The sequence below is a fragment of the Oncorhynchus kisutch genome, unplaced genomic scaffold, assembly GCF_002021735.2.
Source record: "Oncorhynchus kisutch isolate 150728-3 unplaced genomic scaffold, Okis_V2 Okis01b-Okis20b_hom, whole genome shotgun sequence".
Classification (NCBI taxonomy): Eukaryota; Metazoa; Chordata; class Actinopteri; order Salmoniformes; family Salmonidae; genus Oncorhynchus; species Oncorhynchus kisutch.
The window spans coordinates 1,261,516-1,277,048 of NW_022261978.1; the positions used below are offsets into that span (position 1 = coordinate 1,261,516).

General features: G+C 43.6%; 1 protein-coding gene across 1 annotated transcript; it reads left to right on the forward strand.

The window, feature by feature from the left end:
- Positions 1-2,006: 2,006 nt before the first annotated feature.
- Positions 2,007-15,235, forward strand: arhgap19 (Rho GTPase activating protein 19). The gene is made up of 12 exons (XM_031811553.1): positions 2,007-2,145; positions 4,581-4,867; positions 5,112-5,192; positions 6,564-6,773; positions 6,973-7,199; positions 9,165-9,251; positions 9,766-9,831; positions 10,528-10,731; positions 10,883-10,999; positions 11,348-11,461; positions 11,571-11,666; positions 11,863-15,235. The coding sequence occupies exons 1-12, from the start codon at positions 2,102-2,104 to the stop codon at positions 11,917-11,919; spliced, it is 1,590 nt and encodes a 529-aa protein (XP_031667413.1). The 5' UTR covers positions 2,007-2,101; the 3' UTR covers positions 11,920-15,235.
- Positions 15,236-15,533: the final 298 nt, after the last annotated feature.

Genomic DNA, 15,533 nt, shown 5'->3' on the forward strand with positions numbered 1-15,533 from the left:
AACATCAATTTGCTCAGTAGGTGCTAATTTTTTCCCACCAGAGTTCCCAGTTGTCTTGAATGCACTGAAGTCGGAAGTTGAAGATTTCCCAGTTCCGAATTCCGAGATTATGCCAAAGTTTTCAGTCATGTAAAAAGGATGTAGAATTGCATGAAATGCGTTTATAAAAGTCAAACAAGGCCACAAAAATGTTTACCCATGTGTGCAACTTCTTTAATGCCTCTACTTTACTGCTCTATCAAATTTAAATCAGATGTTATTAGTCACATGTGCCGAATACAACAGTGAAATGCTTACTTACAAGCCCCAAACCAACAGCGCAGTTTCAAAAAATACGGATAAGAATAAGTAAAGTAACAATTAATTAAAAAAGAACATTATATACAGGGGGTGCCGGTACAGAGTCAATGTGGAGGTTATATACAGGGGGTACCGGTACAGAGTCAATGTGGAGGTTATATACAGGGGGTGCCGGTACAGAGTCAATGTGGAGGTTATATACAGGGGGTGCCGGTACAGAGTCAATGTGGAGGTTATATACAGGGGGTGCCGGTACAGAGTCAATGTGGAGGTTATATACAGGGGGTGCCGGTACAGAGTCAATGTGGAGGTTATATACAGGGGGTGCCGATACAGAGTCAATGTGGAGGCTATATACAGGGGGTACCGGTACAGAGTCAATGTGGAGGTTATATACAGGGGGTGCCGGTACAGAGTCAATGTGGAGGTTATATACAGGGGGTGCCGGTACAGAGTCAATGTGGAGGTTATATACAGGGGGTGCCGGTACAGAGTCAATGTGGAGGTTATATACAGGGGGTGCCGGTACAGAGTCAATGTGGAGGTTATATACAGGGGGTGCCGGTACAGAGTCAATGTGGAGGTTATATACAGGGGGTGCCGGTACAGAGTCAATGTGCGGAGGCACCGGTTAGGTGAGGTAGTATGTACATGTAGGTAGAGTTCATTAAAGTGAGTATAAATAGATGACAGAGAGTGACAGTGGAGAGGCGGGGGCAATGCAAATAGTCTGTGTAGCAGTTATGACTGAACAGGGAGTACAGGAGGGGGCAGAGCATGCACCCGAGGGGCCCCTGTGTTGAGGATCAGCGTGGCGGATGTGTTGTTACCCACCCTTACCACCTGGGGGCAGCCCGTCAGGAAGTCTAGGATCCAGTTGCAGAGGGACGTGTTTTGTTCCAGGGTCCTTAGCTTATGGATGAGCTTTGAGGGCACTATGGTGTTGAACGCTGAGCTGTAGTCAATGAATAGCATTCTCATATAGGTGTTCCTTTGTCCAGGTGGGAAAGGGCAGTGTGGAGTGCAATAGAGATTGCATAGTCTGTGGATCTGTTGGGGTGGTATGCACATTGGAATGGGTCTAGAGTTTCTAGGATAATGGTTTTGATGTGAGCCATGACCAGCCTTTCAAATCACTTCATGGATATAGACGTGAGTGCTACGGGACTGTGTTAAATGGCACAGTGATGCCATCTGTTGGTACATGTTCATTACTGCAACTCTTGTGTTTTACCGGGCTGCTTGAGATACCCGGATGCGTTGTGATGTACTGAACAAGACTGGTTACTCGCATCAATGCCTCGTTACTCGTCATTTTACATTCAAACAGCCTCCTCCCTCTTTAGCACGAGTGAAGTGAGTTCGGTACAACTGAATGTATGCATCTTATAAATAGTTTTAAAATACAAACTTTACATGTCCGAACTCAGAATCAAATATGTTCACCAAAATAACATGGTCGCTGTGGTATAACTTTTATTTTGATTAGCGATTTTCTGTATTCATTAGATTTCAGATGTGTCCATTATTTGGGAGATCGTTCTTCGTACAAAGCATGTAAACGTTTTTAATGGAATTGTTATATGAATCAAATGATCCACAATAATCGCGTTACTGTGTGGATGTAACCGCACTCAATGTTATTGTTTTTCCTTGATTAACATTAAAGTGAATTCAAACAATCCAATCAGAGAACCAAACATGCAAATCTTTACTGCTCACCCCGCCCGTATTTTATAACCGACCAATCAGAGAGGGAGTGGGCGGAGTCAGGGATACCAGTGGCGGATTCAAACGGAAGATGGCAGCGGATAAAGATTCCAATAAAAATACACAAAACAGAAGGTAAAACTATATTTAAACATTATGTATACAGAATAAACCATGCGCGCACGTAAATAGACTGTGGAGTTGTCGTGATAGTGGCATTTGAATTTGGCTTGCTAGTTTGTCTGACATGCATGTTGTTTTTCAGTGACAGTGAAAGCTAATTGAGCTAGCTAACGTTATTTAGCTACTGTAGCTCTGACAATCAAGTGACGTGTTGTGGCAAAATACAATTTCTGTGCATCACACAGCTACTCTGAACAACAATACGGTGCAGAGCATTTATTTCTGCGCTGTCGCAGAATTACAGCAACACTCCATAGTTAGCTAGCTAGTTGTCGCAAATTTAGAGACCACTGCAGTGAGCTGTCATTGGTCGACTTCGTTTTGGATGGTCCGGTGAGCGGTGTTTGTTGATTTTAGACCATTCCATTGGTCCTGAAGTGAAATCTCCAGTCACCTGAGGCACCAGGCCATGCAAAAGCAACTCTCCACCATTATGCCAAGTCAAGCTGCACTGAATTGCCAGTGAGTGTGTACTTGTGTGGAAAAGGTGTCTTCAGCTCATTGATCTTCAGCACAATGGACCCAAAGTAAAACTCTAGCATGCATAAAAGTTGGTTTTCTCCTATCTGTCCAACCACTAACCCATTAATCGACGCTAACTACAATAAGCGCCTATGGACGATAGCATCCTCTGGCCGGAGTAGTATCTTCTGGCCAGAGGAGAAACATAATGAATCATTTTCAAATTATTTTCAAGAAGTAAAAAGTCCATTACTACACCTTTTTATAGGGTCAAGGTTCCCACATGGTTATACAGTGGTGCAAAAAAGTATTTAGTCAGCCACCAATTGTGCAAGTTCTCCCACTTAAAAAGATGAAGCCTGTAATTTTCATCATAGGTACACTTCAACTATGACAGACAAAATGAGAAAAAAAAATAAGTATTTGGTCAATAACAAAAGTTTATCTCAATACTTTGTTATATACCCTTTGTTGGCAATGACAGAGGTCAAATGTTTTCTGTAAGTCTCCACAAGGTTTTCACACACTGTTGCTGGTATTTTGGCCCATTCCTCCATGCAGATCCCCTCTAGAGCAGTGATGTTTTGGGGCTGTTGCTGGACAACACGGACTTTCAACTCCCTCCAAAGATTTTCTATGGGGTTGAGATCTGGAGACTGGCTAGGCCACTCCAGGACCTTGAAATGTTTCTTACAAAGCCACTCCTTTGTTGCCCGGGCGGTGTGTTTGGGATCATTGTCATGCTGAAAGACCCAGCCACGTTTCATCTTCAGTGCCCTTGCTGATGGAAGGAGGTTTTCACTCAAAATCTCACGATACATGGCCCCATTCATTCTTTCCTTTACACGGATCAGTCGTCCTGGTCCCGTTGCAGAAAAACAGCCCCAAAGCATGATGATTCCACCCCATGCTTCACAGTAGGTATGGTGTTCTTTGGATGCAACTCAGCATTCTTTGTCCTCCAAACACGACGAGTTGAGTTTTTACCAAAAAGTTATATTTTGGTTTCATCTGACCATATGACATTCTCCCAATCTTCTTCTGGATCATCCAAATGCTCTCTAGCAAACTTAAGACGAGCCTGGACATGTACTGGCTTAAGCAGGGGGACATGTCTGGCACTGCAGGATTTGAGTCCCTGGTGGCGTAGTGTGTTACTGATGGTAGGCTTTGTTACTTTGGTCCCAGCTCTCTGTAGGTCATTCACTAGGTCCCCCCGTGTGGTTCTGGGATTTTTGCTCACCGTTCTTGTGATCATTTTGACCCCACGGGGTGAGATCTTGCGTGGAGCCCCAGATCGAGGGAGATTATCAGTGGTCTTGTATGTCTTCCATTTCCTAATAATTGCTCCCACAGTTGATTTCTTCAAACCAAGCTGCTTACCTATTGCAGATTCAGTCTACAATTTAGTTTCTGGTGTCCTTTGACAGCTCTTTGGTCTTGGCCATAGTGGAGTTTGGAGTGTGACTGTTTGAGGTTGTGGACAGGTGTCTTTTATACTGATAACAAGTTCAAACAGGTGCCATTAATACAGGTAATGAGTGGAGGACAGAGGAAAATACTTTTGGCTGCAACTGTTAAAACAGTCTACAGTAAGTGAAATTATGTTGATGTGATATGAAAGTAGAGGGCTTTATGTTTCTAGAACTGTACCGCAATTGAGAACCGATTCACATTTAGATGGAGTATTTTGTTGTTTCGGCTGCCAGAGCCAATTCGCCTCTAAACAAAACATGTAAGGTCCTTGGACTATAGTAACGTTAGTCTCCTTTAGTCCATTATTGGGCTAGCCAACCACCACACCATCATCATACGTGTGTAAGAGGGAGAGCGAGAGTTGGTGCGTGTGGGAGAGTCAGTGTAAAGATAAAGCAGTTGTTTAAAGATTTGTTCTTCAGCATCTCTGTGTGTGTGTGTTCCATCAGGGGTACGGTGTGTAACGTGGTGATCAGCCAGGATGCAGGGGGATCTTGGAGCGGCAGTGGGGTTGGTGGCCGCCCGCCCGTCATCTTCAACCCAGACTTCTTTGTGGAGAAGTTACGTCACGAGAGACCTGAGGTGTTTCAAGAGCTGGTGCTTAGCAACATCAGCCGCCTCATCGACCTTCCCGGTGCTGAGTTCTCTCTGCTGTTAGGGGACGAGGGAGGGCCCAAGACACCCACAGGGGCCGGAGGGGGATTCTTCCGCTCCTTCAACTTCCTCAAACGTAAAGGTGAGAGAACTGCCATGAAGATCAACCAAGGGTGTCTTCGCCTGGGGTGTGTTCAGCAGGATGCAATGTAGAACAAACATGCATGACTGAAATGTAGAAGAAGGTATCACGATGGCTTTACTCATGGAATTTTTATCTGCAACGTTTGGCTACTGAACGTGGCCCTGGGTGGCAATAATGTTGAATAATAATATAAATGTACAGCAATCAGATTCTCGTCCTTTGGCCGTTGTCATCTTCACAGATAAGGAAGTGGTGTTTGGGACTCCTCTGACAGAGGGAGGCATCGCCCAGATTTACCAGCTCATCGAATACCTCAGCAAGAGTGAGTTGATCATGTTGTTACAGTTCCCATCTGAGGCATGATCCCTGAATGTAATTCTCTCTTCTTTGTCCTGGCATTACAGTAGGAGGCACTCTTTCCTCTGGTCTAAAAAAGATCCCAATGCCCCAGGGCAGTGATTGGGGACACTACCCTGTGTAGGGTGCCGTCTTTTGGATGTGACGTTAAACGGGTGTCCTGACTCTCTGAGGTCATTAAAGATCCCATGGCACTTATCGTAAGAGTAGGGGTGTTAACCCTGGTGTCCTGGCTAAATTCCCAATCAAACCATCACGGTCACCTAATAATCCCCAGTTTACGATTGGCTCATTCATCCCCCTCCTCTCCCCTGTAACTATTCCCCAGGTCGTTGCTGTAAATGAGAATGTGTTCTCAGTCGACTTACCTGGTAGAATAACAGATCATTCTTATTTTTTATATATTTTTCAGCCTTATCAACTCTATGCAAAGGATATGTGTTGCGCTGCATGAGGCAAATGTGGTCACACCAGATACTGACTGGTGTTCTGATTTTACACCCCTACATTTTTTAAGATATCTGTGACCAACCGATACATATCTGTATTCTCATTCATGTGAAATCCATAAATCAGGGCCTGATGAATTAATTTCAGTTGACTGGTTTCCTTATATGAACTGTAACTCAGTAAAAATCTTTGAAATTGTTTCATGTTGTCTTTATATTTTTGTTCAGTGTACATACTTTATATCTGTTTTAAGTTTGCACTGAAAACATTTGACCAGCCCTAAAATAATTTCCATTAAAAAAAATATACTAAAATCATATTTTTTGGAGTGCCGGGAATGATGTATCAGCGGTGACCCGCCGCTGCTAAATGACTATTGGAGAAACACTGCTGATTGATTCACTACATATTTGATTTATTGATTGATTCATTGATTGATCAGACTTACATGTTAAGGGCCTGTTCAGGGTGCTAGGTGGTTTATTGATTGTTTGATTGATTGATGATCAGACCTGCAGGTAGAGGGTCTGTTCAGGGTGCTAGGTGGTTTATTGATTGCTTGATTGATTGCTTGATTGATTGCTTGATTGATTGCTGATCAGACCTGCAGGTAGAGGGTCTGTTCAGGGTGCTAGGTGGTTTATTGATTGATTGCTGATCAGACCTGCAGGTAGAGGGTCTGTTCAGGGTGCTAGGTGGTTTATTGATTGTTTGATTGATTGCTGATCAGACCTGCAGGTAGAGGGTCTGTTCAGGGTGCTAGGTGGTTTATTGATTGTTTGATTGTTTGATTGATTGATTGCTGATCAGACCTGCAGGTAGAGGGTCTGTTCAGGGTGCTAGGTGGTTTATTGATTGTTTGATTGATTGATTGATTGCTGATCAGACCTGCAGGTAGAGGGTCTGTTCAGGGTGCCAGGTAACAGTGTGCGGCAGCAGGCCCTGAAGGAGCAGCTGAACAGTGGCGCAGACATCGACCTGGAGGCAGGGGGCTTCCACCCCAACGACGTGGCCACCCTCCTCAAGACCTTCCTGGGAGAGCTACCTGAACCCCTCCTCACGCACCAACACTTCCATGCTCACCTCAAAATAGCAGGTACCCCTGTCTGAGGCCCTCCCCACTCTCTCTCCTGTAGCACTTTTTAGTTTTCAAAAACCTACAAAAAAATCACACCCTGGCGCTCAAAAATAAGTGGCATTGATGTTCACCTGTACCCCATGAGACCCATACTGAAGTGTGTTGTGTTCTGTTTCTGTCCCATCTTCCCCTCTTCTCTCTCCCTCTTTTCCCCCAGACATGACTCTGTTTGATGAAAAAGGCAACAAGACGTCAGTACCTGATAAGGAGCGTCAGATTGAGGCCTTACAGCTCCTCTTCCTGCTGCTGCCCCAGGCCAACCGCAGCCTCCTCAAACTGATCCTGGACCTGCTCTACCACACCGCCAAGCAGCAGGACAAGAACAAAATGTCCGCCTTCAACCTCGCCCTCATGTTTGCCCCCCACATCGTGTGGCCCAGAGATGTATGTACTGTAACTCAAATCAAATGTGTTTTATAAAGCCTGTCTTTATATCGGCAGTTGACACAAAGTGCCTTACAGATACCCAGCATAAAACCTCAGAGAAAGCAATGCCGAGGCAGAAGCACAGGTCTGAAGCTGGACTGTGCCCATGATCATTTATCATGTGGATCAGAGTTTCCCAAACTCTGTCCTGAGGCTTGTTGTCCTAGCACTGCACAGCTGATTTAGATCATCACAGCTTGACCATGACTTCCTTATTTCAATCAGCTGTGTAGTGCATAATACCTAAGTATTCAGACCCTTTGCTATGAGAGTTGAAATTGAGCTCAGGTGCATCCTGTTTCCATTGATCATCCTTGAGATGTTTCTACAACTTGATTGGAGTCCACCTGTGCTAAATGCAATCGATTGGACATGATTTGGAAAGGCATACACCTATCTATATAAGGTCCCACAGTTGACTGTGTATGTCAGAGCAAAAAACAAGCCATGAGGTTAAAGGAATTGTCTGTAGAGCTCTGAGACGACAGGATTGTGTCGAGGCACAGAGCTGGGGAGGGTACCAGGTTCCAACAAAAACACAGTGGTCTTCATCATTCTTAAATGGAAGAATTTTGGAACCACCAAGACTCATGACCAAACTGAGCAGTCAGGGGGGGGTATTGGTCAGGGAAGTGACCAAGAACCCAATGGTCACTCTGACAGAGCTCCAGAGTTATTCTGTGGAGATGGGATGACCTTCCAGAAGGACAACCATCTCTCGCTTGCAGTTTTCCAAAAGGCACCTAAAGACTCTCAGACCATGAGAAACAAGATTCTCTGGTCTGATGAAACCAAGATTAAACTATTTGGCCTGAATGCCAAGTGTCATGTCTGGAGGAAACCTGGCACCATCCCTACGATGAATCATGGTGGTAGCAGCATCATGTTGTGGGGTTTTTCAGGGACTGGGAGACTAGTCGGGATCCTTGATGAAAACCTGCTCCAGAGCACTCAGGACCTCAGAATGGGGCAACGGTTCACCTTCCAACAGGACAATGACCCTAAGCACACAGCCACGACAATGCAGGAGTGGCTTTGGGACAAGTCTGGGAATGTCCTTGAGTGGCCCAGGCTTGAACCCGATCAAACATCACTGGAGAGACCTGAAAATAGCTGTTTAGTGATGCTCCCCATCTAACCTGACAGAGCTTGAGAGGATCTGCAGAGAAGACTGGGAGAAAATTCCCAAATACAGGCGTGCCAAGAATACTTATGTAAATGTGATATTTCTAGGAGGGGTTTATTTACACATTTCCCAAGATTTCTAAAAGCTTGTTTTTTTTCTTAGGCATTTATTTATTTATTTTCAATAAGGCTGTCGTGTATTTATTTTGTTTCAAAAGGTCTGAATACTTTCTGAATGCACCGTATGTAAGTACTGTACACTGTTAAATATAGGCTATACTGTCCTGTAGTCATGACGATTGATTCACTTGGCTTGCCTAGTAGAACCTCAGACATACACACTGGCCCAGAAATGTGTTCTGTGCTCAGTGTTCTGTTCGGGTAACAGTCTATCCTCACAATGCACTGTGTTATGAATTGTAGGATCAGGAATGTGATAAAATAAAAATGCATTAAATTTAGATGTGAATAGAAATAATTAGGTGGGTGCTTATATTTGTCCTATTTCACACATGTAGTGTTACTCATGTATGAATTAGAATTATGTATTTTTTGCATACCCCCCCCCGTGACCCCACCCCGTGGGGTCACGGCCAGGGTCTGCCATTATCAAAGACGACCCTGGAGCAATTAGGGCTAAATGCTTTACTCGAGGCATATCAACACATTTTTCACATTGTCGACTCTGGGATTTCAACAAGGGACTTTTCAGTTACTGGCCCAACGCTCTAACCACTAGGCTGCCTCTGACTGATTGATTTTCATTCTTCTACAGTAATTTGTGTGTGTTTCATCCAGATGGTGGCCAGTGACCTCCAGGAGAATCTGAAGAAGCTTAACAACGGCATGGCCTTCCTCATCAAACACTCCCAGAAACTATTCAGGGTCAGAGAGACTAACTTCACACTCTTGGCCAGTTTCCCAACCCAGAATAAGCCTAGTCCAGAGGGGGACGTTCTATAAAGCAGGATCAAAGAGTTAGCCAGCTAACTTGCCTAAATATTCTGTTAACTTTTAATTTTTTTGAAAGATAATCTTGAAATGAACATGGTCTAAATGATTCGGCAAACAGAAACACATATCTAAGTTTAGCTTTTCTTTCTTTTTTAAAACTAGAAAGTCTGTAGTTATTTCTGGTTGGTTATCAAAGTTCGCTGGCTAACTCATTAATCCTGCTTTGTACTATGCCACACTGGGCTAAAACACTCCATTGAAAACACTTCATACTATTGGCTTCAACTGTGTCTGGGAAACCGGCCCAGTTGTCAGTGTTATTTTATAAGGTCTGGGGAACATGGGCTACAATAAGGTCATGATTTGTGTCAAGCACAGAAGAGAAACAGAATCATTATTTTTAGTGTTTTGTGATGGATATTTATGTGTGTGTGTCTCCACTCAGGCTCCTATGTACATGAGGGAGCATGCCAGAATGCACTTCACAGGATCTAAGACCCTGCAGTCCAAGGTTAGTAGTAGGACTCTTTCACCTGCTGGGTTTACATCATCTATGCCATTAAAGGATGTTGCACTTCTCTCAAACAAAGGACCATATTAGATCAAACTGGGGCAAGTATTCATGAAGTCTCAAAGCAGGGGTGCTGATCTAGGTTCAGATCCTCCCCCTTTCCATTCATTATAATCTGCAAGGCCAAACTGATCCTAGATCAGCACTCCTCTGAGATGCTTTATGAATACAGGCCCTGTATAGGTGTAAGCATCCCAGTTTACCAGAAGGCTAGCTGGAGCTTTTGCCCAACTTGTTTACACCGTTCTAGACTTTTCAGATCTACCAGGGCCTATTATAAGTGTCGAGGTGCTAGAAATGTCTAGCTGTGGTTTAGAAATGTCTAGCTGCGGTTTGGACTTGTCTAGCTGCGGTTTGGACTTGTCTAGCTGCGGTTTGGACTTGTCTAGCTGCGGTTTGGACTTGTCTAGCTGCGGTTTGGACTTGTCTAGCTGCGGTTTGGACTTGTCTAGCTGCGGTTTAGGGGGTAGATCAACCTAATCTCCCTCTAAGCTGAAATAGGTTCTGTCCCGTGTGTCACCCTATACCCTTTATAGTGCACTACTTTATATAGGGAATATGGTGGCATTTGGTATGTATCCATAGACTCATGTTGTGATGGAAACTAATAGCTCCTTTCTCACCCCCCTCCCTCAGGATGATATGGACCTGTTATCTGTGACTGGTTTCCCTGCCCCTGTTCCCTGGAAGAGGTGTTGTGCTGACCCGTCTCAGTACCTGTCCCCCTCCTCGTCGTCCCAGGGCCAGCAGCACCACACAGAGGAGTCCCTGAAGGAGCTGTTCAGACACGTCCATGACAACATGCCCAACTCTGCCAAGAAGAAGAAACTCCTACGACAGGTACTCACTGCAGGACTGCTTCTTAATATTCTCTGTCCTCGTCTCCATATTCCATACGAGGCAGATTTCACATTTCATGTAGATTAGAATGACTGGCTAAATCCCAGTATCCTGTCTCTTCATCCTACATCTCTTTCTCCTCCTCTTGCAGCTTGCTAAACAGACCACCCCCGGCCTGGCCCCAGGGACACCCATCAACACCTATCAGCCCCCCCCGGCCCAGAGCAAGAAACACCCCCGCTCCCGCTCCTTCGGTGGATTCATCAAGGTGTGTGTCATTGTGTTTATGTGTATTTGACTTACAAGTGTAATATCCAATCAACATACTTTGTTGATGTATTTTGTAAATGTGTTACTTTGTATCCAATTTAGTATGTTGTAGTCACCATCTGCTACATCATAACTGTTCTGTCTATTGTATATGAGGATCGTTAAGGACAATTCCTTTTCAACCTCCTATTCATTATGCCAAGCACCACCAGTGAAAACGGGCATTTCTACGTTCTATAGATTAAAAAGTTATCTATCAAAAAAAATATTTCCTGGTAAAGTGAAGGTTAAATAACTGTTCTGTCAACTATCCTACCCTCCTGATCAAATGAACCAATGAAAACAGAGGAGACATAAGGGGGACCAACAGGCGTTGGAGAGGCGGGGTAGACAGATCTCCCCGGAGATGGTTGCTGCGGCGATGGGACGGCTGGGAAAGGAGAACGTCGTCCTGCAGTCGGTGAGCGACATTGACAGACAAGGAGACTACACAAACACACTCCCTTGTCCACAGCTTCCTTGTTTTTTCTAGATGTTCATAGTTTGTGTGTGTGTGTGTGTGTCTCCAGGGGAACAGTCCGGTAACAGTGAATAATAGTACTCCAGTCGGGGTCAAGGCCTCTGACAGCATGGCCCTCAATAGAGAGAGGCGACTCAAACTCCAGGTATGTTGCTTTTGGATTGATAACATGGCAATTCCCACTTGTTCTATAGACATTTACATGTGTTTTTGCGTATGTTGTATGTCTTTCCTGATACACTTCAATTTCATCATTCAACATTACAATACAGCCACATCTTGTGAACTTTGTCTGTTTTGTCCCATGTCTCATTCATCTTGATCTCTCCGTCTCCCTCCAGGACTCTCCATCCATCTCCAGAATGTGTTTCTCTCCCTCCCTAGAAACGTCGATGTAGAGGATTGGTACTAGCAACACTGGACTTGTTTTTGTGTTGTCCTTTTTTTCTTATTTTATCAAGTAAACTATATTGTAACTTTCTAAATCTGTGACGAATACAACATTAGTCCCCAGCCAGACATGGGTTGCATCCCAATAATCTCTTCTTTCTCCTGAAGTGTGCACTTGTTCACTTCCCTCAATGGGTTTGAAAGGAAATGACTGGAATACCTATATGGAAACTCCTTCTAGCCCATGCCTACACAATCCAAGACTTTTACATTGTGTGGGGAGTAGTGAATGAGTGCACACTTCAGGGGGAGAGATTATTGGGACATAACCCAGGAAAGTACAAGACCAACTCTGTTAAGTGTGGAGGCAGGGACAGAAGGGAGATTTCTTTGGTCTGTTTGGGGTCTGAGTGCCACTCATAACTTGAAACAGTTTTGTTAGACACTTTTACAGTTGTCCACTAGCTGAGCCTACATAGATACTTTTACAGTTGACCACTAGCTGAGCCTACATAGATAATTTTACTGTTGATCGCTAGCTGAGCCTACATAGATACTTTTACAGTTGACCGCTAGCTAGCTGAGCCTACATGAATACTTTTACCGTTGACCGCTAGCTAGCTGAGCCTACATAGATACTTTTACCGTTGACCGCAAGCTAGCTGAGCCTACATAGATACTTTTACCGTTGACCACTAGCTGAGCCTACATAGATACTTTTACCGTTGACCGCAAGCTAGCTGAGCCTACATAGATACTTTTACCGTTGACCACTAGCTAGCTGAGCCTATATTGTACTATATGTAAGTATCTTGTTTGTGTTTTCTGAATCTGGTGTTTGTACTACTCATCTGAAAATGTGGTTCTAATTTTACTAATATTTTAAGTCCCAAATGGTTGCCCTACACACACAGCACACTGATGGGATGATTATATCCTCCTACAAAATGCTGATTAGCACCAGTCACATTCGTCTGGGGCCTGTTCCAAAAAGCTTGATCAATGAGTTAGCCAGCAAACTGACCCAAATTGCTTGAAATGGATTGAAATGACTCAACAGCAACAACAACAGAAACGACTATTATACAAATGTAGATTATTTTAATCAACCAGGAAATCAAGCGATATGAGGCAAAGGCTGTTAATCAAAGTTAGCTGGCTGATGCATTAACCCTGCTTTCTGGAATACCCCACAGCTCTTATGGTGTCTAAAGGCCAGTGGGTTTACTGATACTGTCTGTTAGCTCAAATGAAGCCCACGTTCCCTATATAGTGGACTATTGGCCAAAAGTAGTGCACTACACTTTTATAGTAGTGCATGTGGTGGTGTTGGAGAAACACTGGCTCAGGGTTTTCTTGAATCTATATCATACAAATACAGGTCGATACATATTGGATGATGATGAAGAAATACGAGCTGAACAAACCAACCTTTCTGTAATGGTATTGGTGTTTGGGAGAGATGTAGGTAGGGCTTCATTTTGGGACAACTATTTATTTGTATTGTCTGAGATTTGTGTATTAACTGATTGACCTCCTCAATGTGTACAATGTCATATTTCACCTGCCTGGTTTGGCCTTTTGAGGTTTGATAGGACAATGATGTGATTATTATCATTGTATTTTTTGAACTGGAATGGGATTTGGGTGGATATTGGTTGGGACGCTAACGTTGTTGACAGATTTTCTGGAAGTCTGAGATGGTTTTTGCTTTGTTGGAGAGGGACATTTGTAGTGATGGTGTCGATAGGGGATTCTCTTACAGTACCTCCAGTGTTGCCCAGTCTGATACAAGTCTTCTTTATTGAGCGTGAATTGGGACATTTTGTTCTGGGTCATGTTCATTAGGCACCAAATAGAACAGGACGGATTCAAACTGGGAGGGACTACCTGGACTTTGTCCAATAAGGAACCCTTATTTTCACTTTCCGTTGCAGAATGTTTTGAAAAGATTTTGTAGTGTACCCTAATGAACATGACGTTGGTTTTAATGGGGCTGTTTTTAGAGGAAGTGTTAATGGGGAATGTGTGAGAATGGGTTTGTGGTAAGTTTTAAAGAGATGGGTGTGTTTTTTCTACACATGAAATGAAAGACACTAGAAGCTTGTGCTGAGGTTATCAAGATGGATTAGGTTTTTTTACTCTTGTTATTTTATCTGTGCTGGTCAAGTAGCCTACCTATTTTACATGTTATTTTGTCCCTGCTTTTCTCTCTGTTACCTGAAGGGTTTCAGCCAATCAAGGCCCAACAAATTTTTTATGTGTCATTTTGAAAAGCTGACGGGTCACCTGGCCATTAGTGGTTGATACACACTGGGTCTTGCTGGAAACTGTTTTGCTAATGTGCGATCATCTTTATGATGTGAGTCAGTTCTAGATTACATGATACAACATGTGGGCATTATCTTTTAATCTCCCTTATTATTTTTGTGTTAACGTGTGTATGTTGAAAGTCTTTGGTTTTGTCAGCCAATGTTGACCATGGTCTTAAATGTTGACACATCAACTGTACAGTACTACTTGTTTATTTTTGTTCATTTTCATTCTGCCCTGTTGTCTGTCCCAAATGGCACCCTATTCCCTTTATAGTGCACTACTTTAGAACAGGGCCCTATTCACTATATAGTGCACTACTTTAGACCAGGGCCCTATATAGTGCACTACTTTAGACCAGCGCCCTATTCCCTATATAGTGCACTACTTTAGACCAGGGCCCTATTCCCTATATAGTGCACTACTTTAGACCAGCGCCCTATTCCCTATATAGTGCACTACTTTAGACCAGGGCCCTATTCCCTATATAGTGCACTACTTTAGAACAGGGCCCTATTCCCTATATAGTGCACTACTTTAGAACAGGGCCCTATTCCCTATATAGTGCACTACTTTAGACCAGGGCCCTATTCCCTATATAGTGCACTACTTTAGACCAGGGCCCTATTCCCTATATAGTGCACTACTTTGGAGCAGAGCTCTGTGCCCTGGTCAGAAGTAGTGCACTACATAGGGTGCAATTTGAGATGTAGACATGGAGTTACATTAATGTCTACTAAAATAGACATAGTATACTGTAATCTCACATTGCTGCCTAGATTTACTACCATGCATCTTCCTCTGTTCATATAAACCTGTTACCAGTCAGTGCCTTTTAATGTAAGGCCATTTTAGCCTACCTTCACCTGTTGTGTTTTTGTTGTGTAAAATAAGATGTTTGTTTTTATTACCCTGTCAAATAGATGCATTGATTTACTACTGGTGCTGTGGATTAAAACTATTTTTCTGCATGTGGAAAGTCTCACTGCAGAACATAAAATGTTACATACACTGCTGCACCTTTCTTAAACATCCACTAGGTGGCATCCCGAGTCATTGACTAAGGACGCTGTGTGGTGCTAAGGCATAGATCGAAACGTGTACCCAGGGGGGACCCAGGACCGAGTTTGGGAAACCCTGCTATAGACCACTACATACTTATTGAGTGTGTTATGTATGCAGTTTAAATGCAGTCTACTCTTAAAAAGGCCGTTTTTGAAAGAATATGAATTATGATTTCACCTGCCCAGCTGTCACGGAAGTCAAGTTTCCATTGCCTTGTCTGTTTAGAACGCACATGCAATTGGAG

Excerpts from the sequence above, each read along its gene's own strand:
- arhgap19 (XM_031811553.1), top strand. The coding sequence starts at position 2,102 with ATGGCAGCGGATAAAGATTCCAATAAAAATACACAAAACAGAAG. Across the intron at positions 7,200-9,164 it reads ACATCGTGTGGCCCAGAGAT|ATGGTGGCCAGTGACCTCCA; the intron begins GTATGTACTGTA and ends TGTTTCATCCAG. Across the intron at positions 11,667-11,862 it reads AGAGGCGACTCAAACTCCAG|GACTCTCCATCCATCTCCAG; the intron begins GTATGTTGCTTT and ends GTCTCCCTCCAG.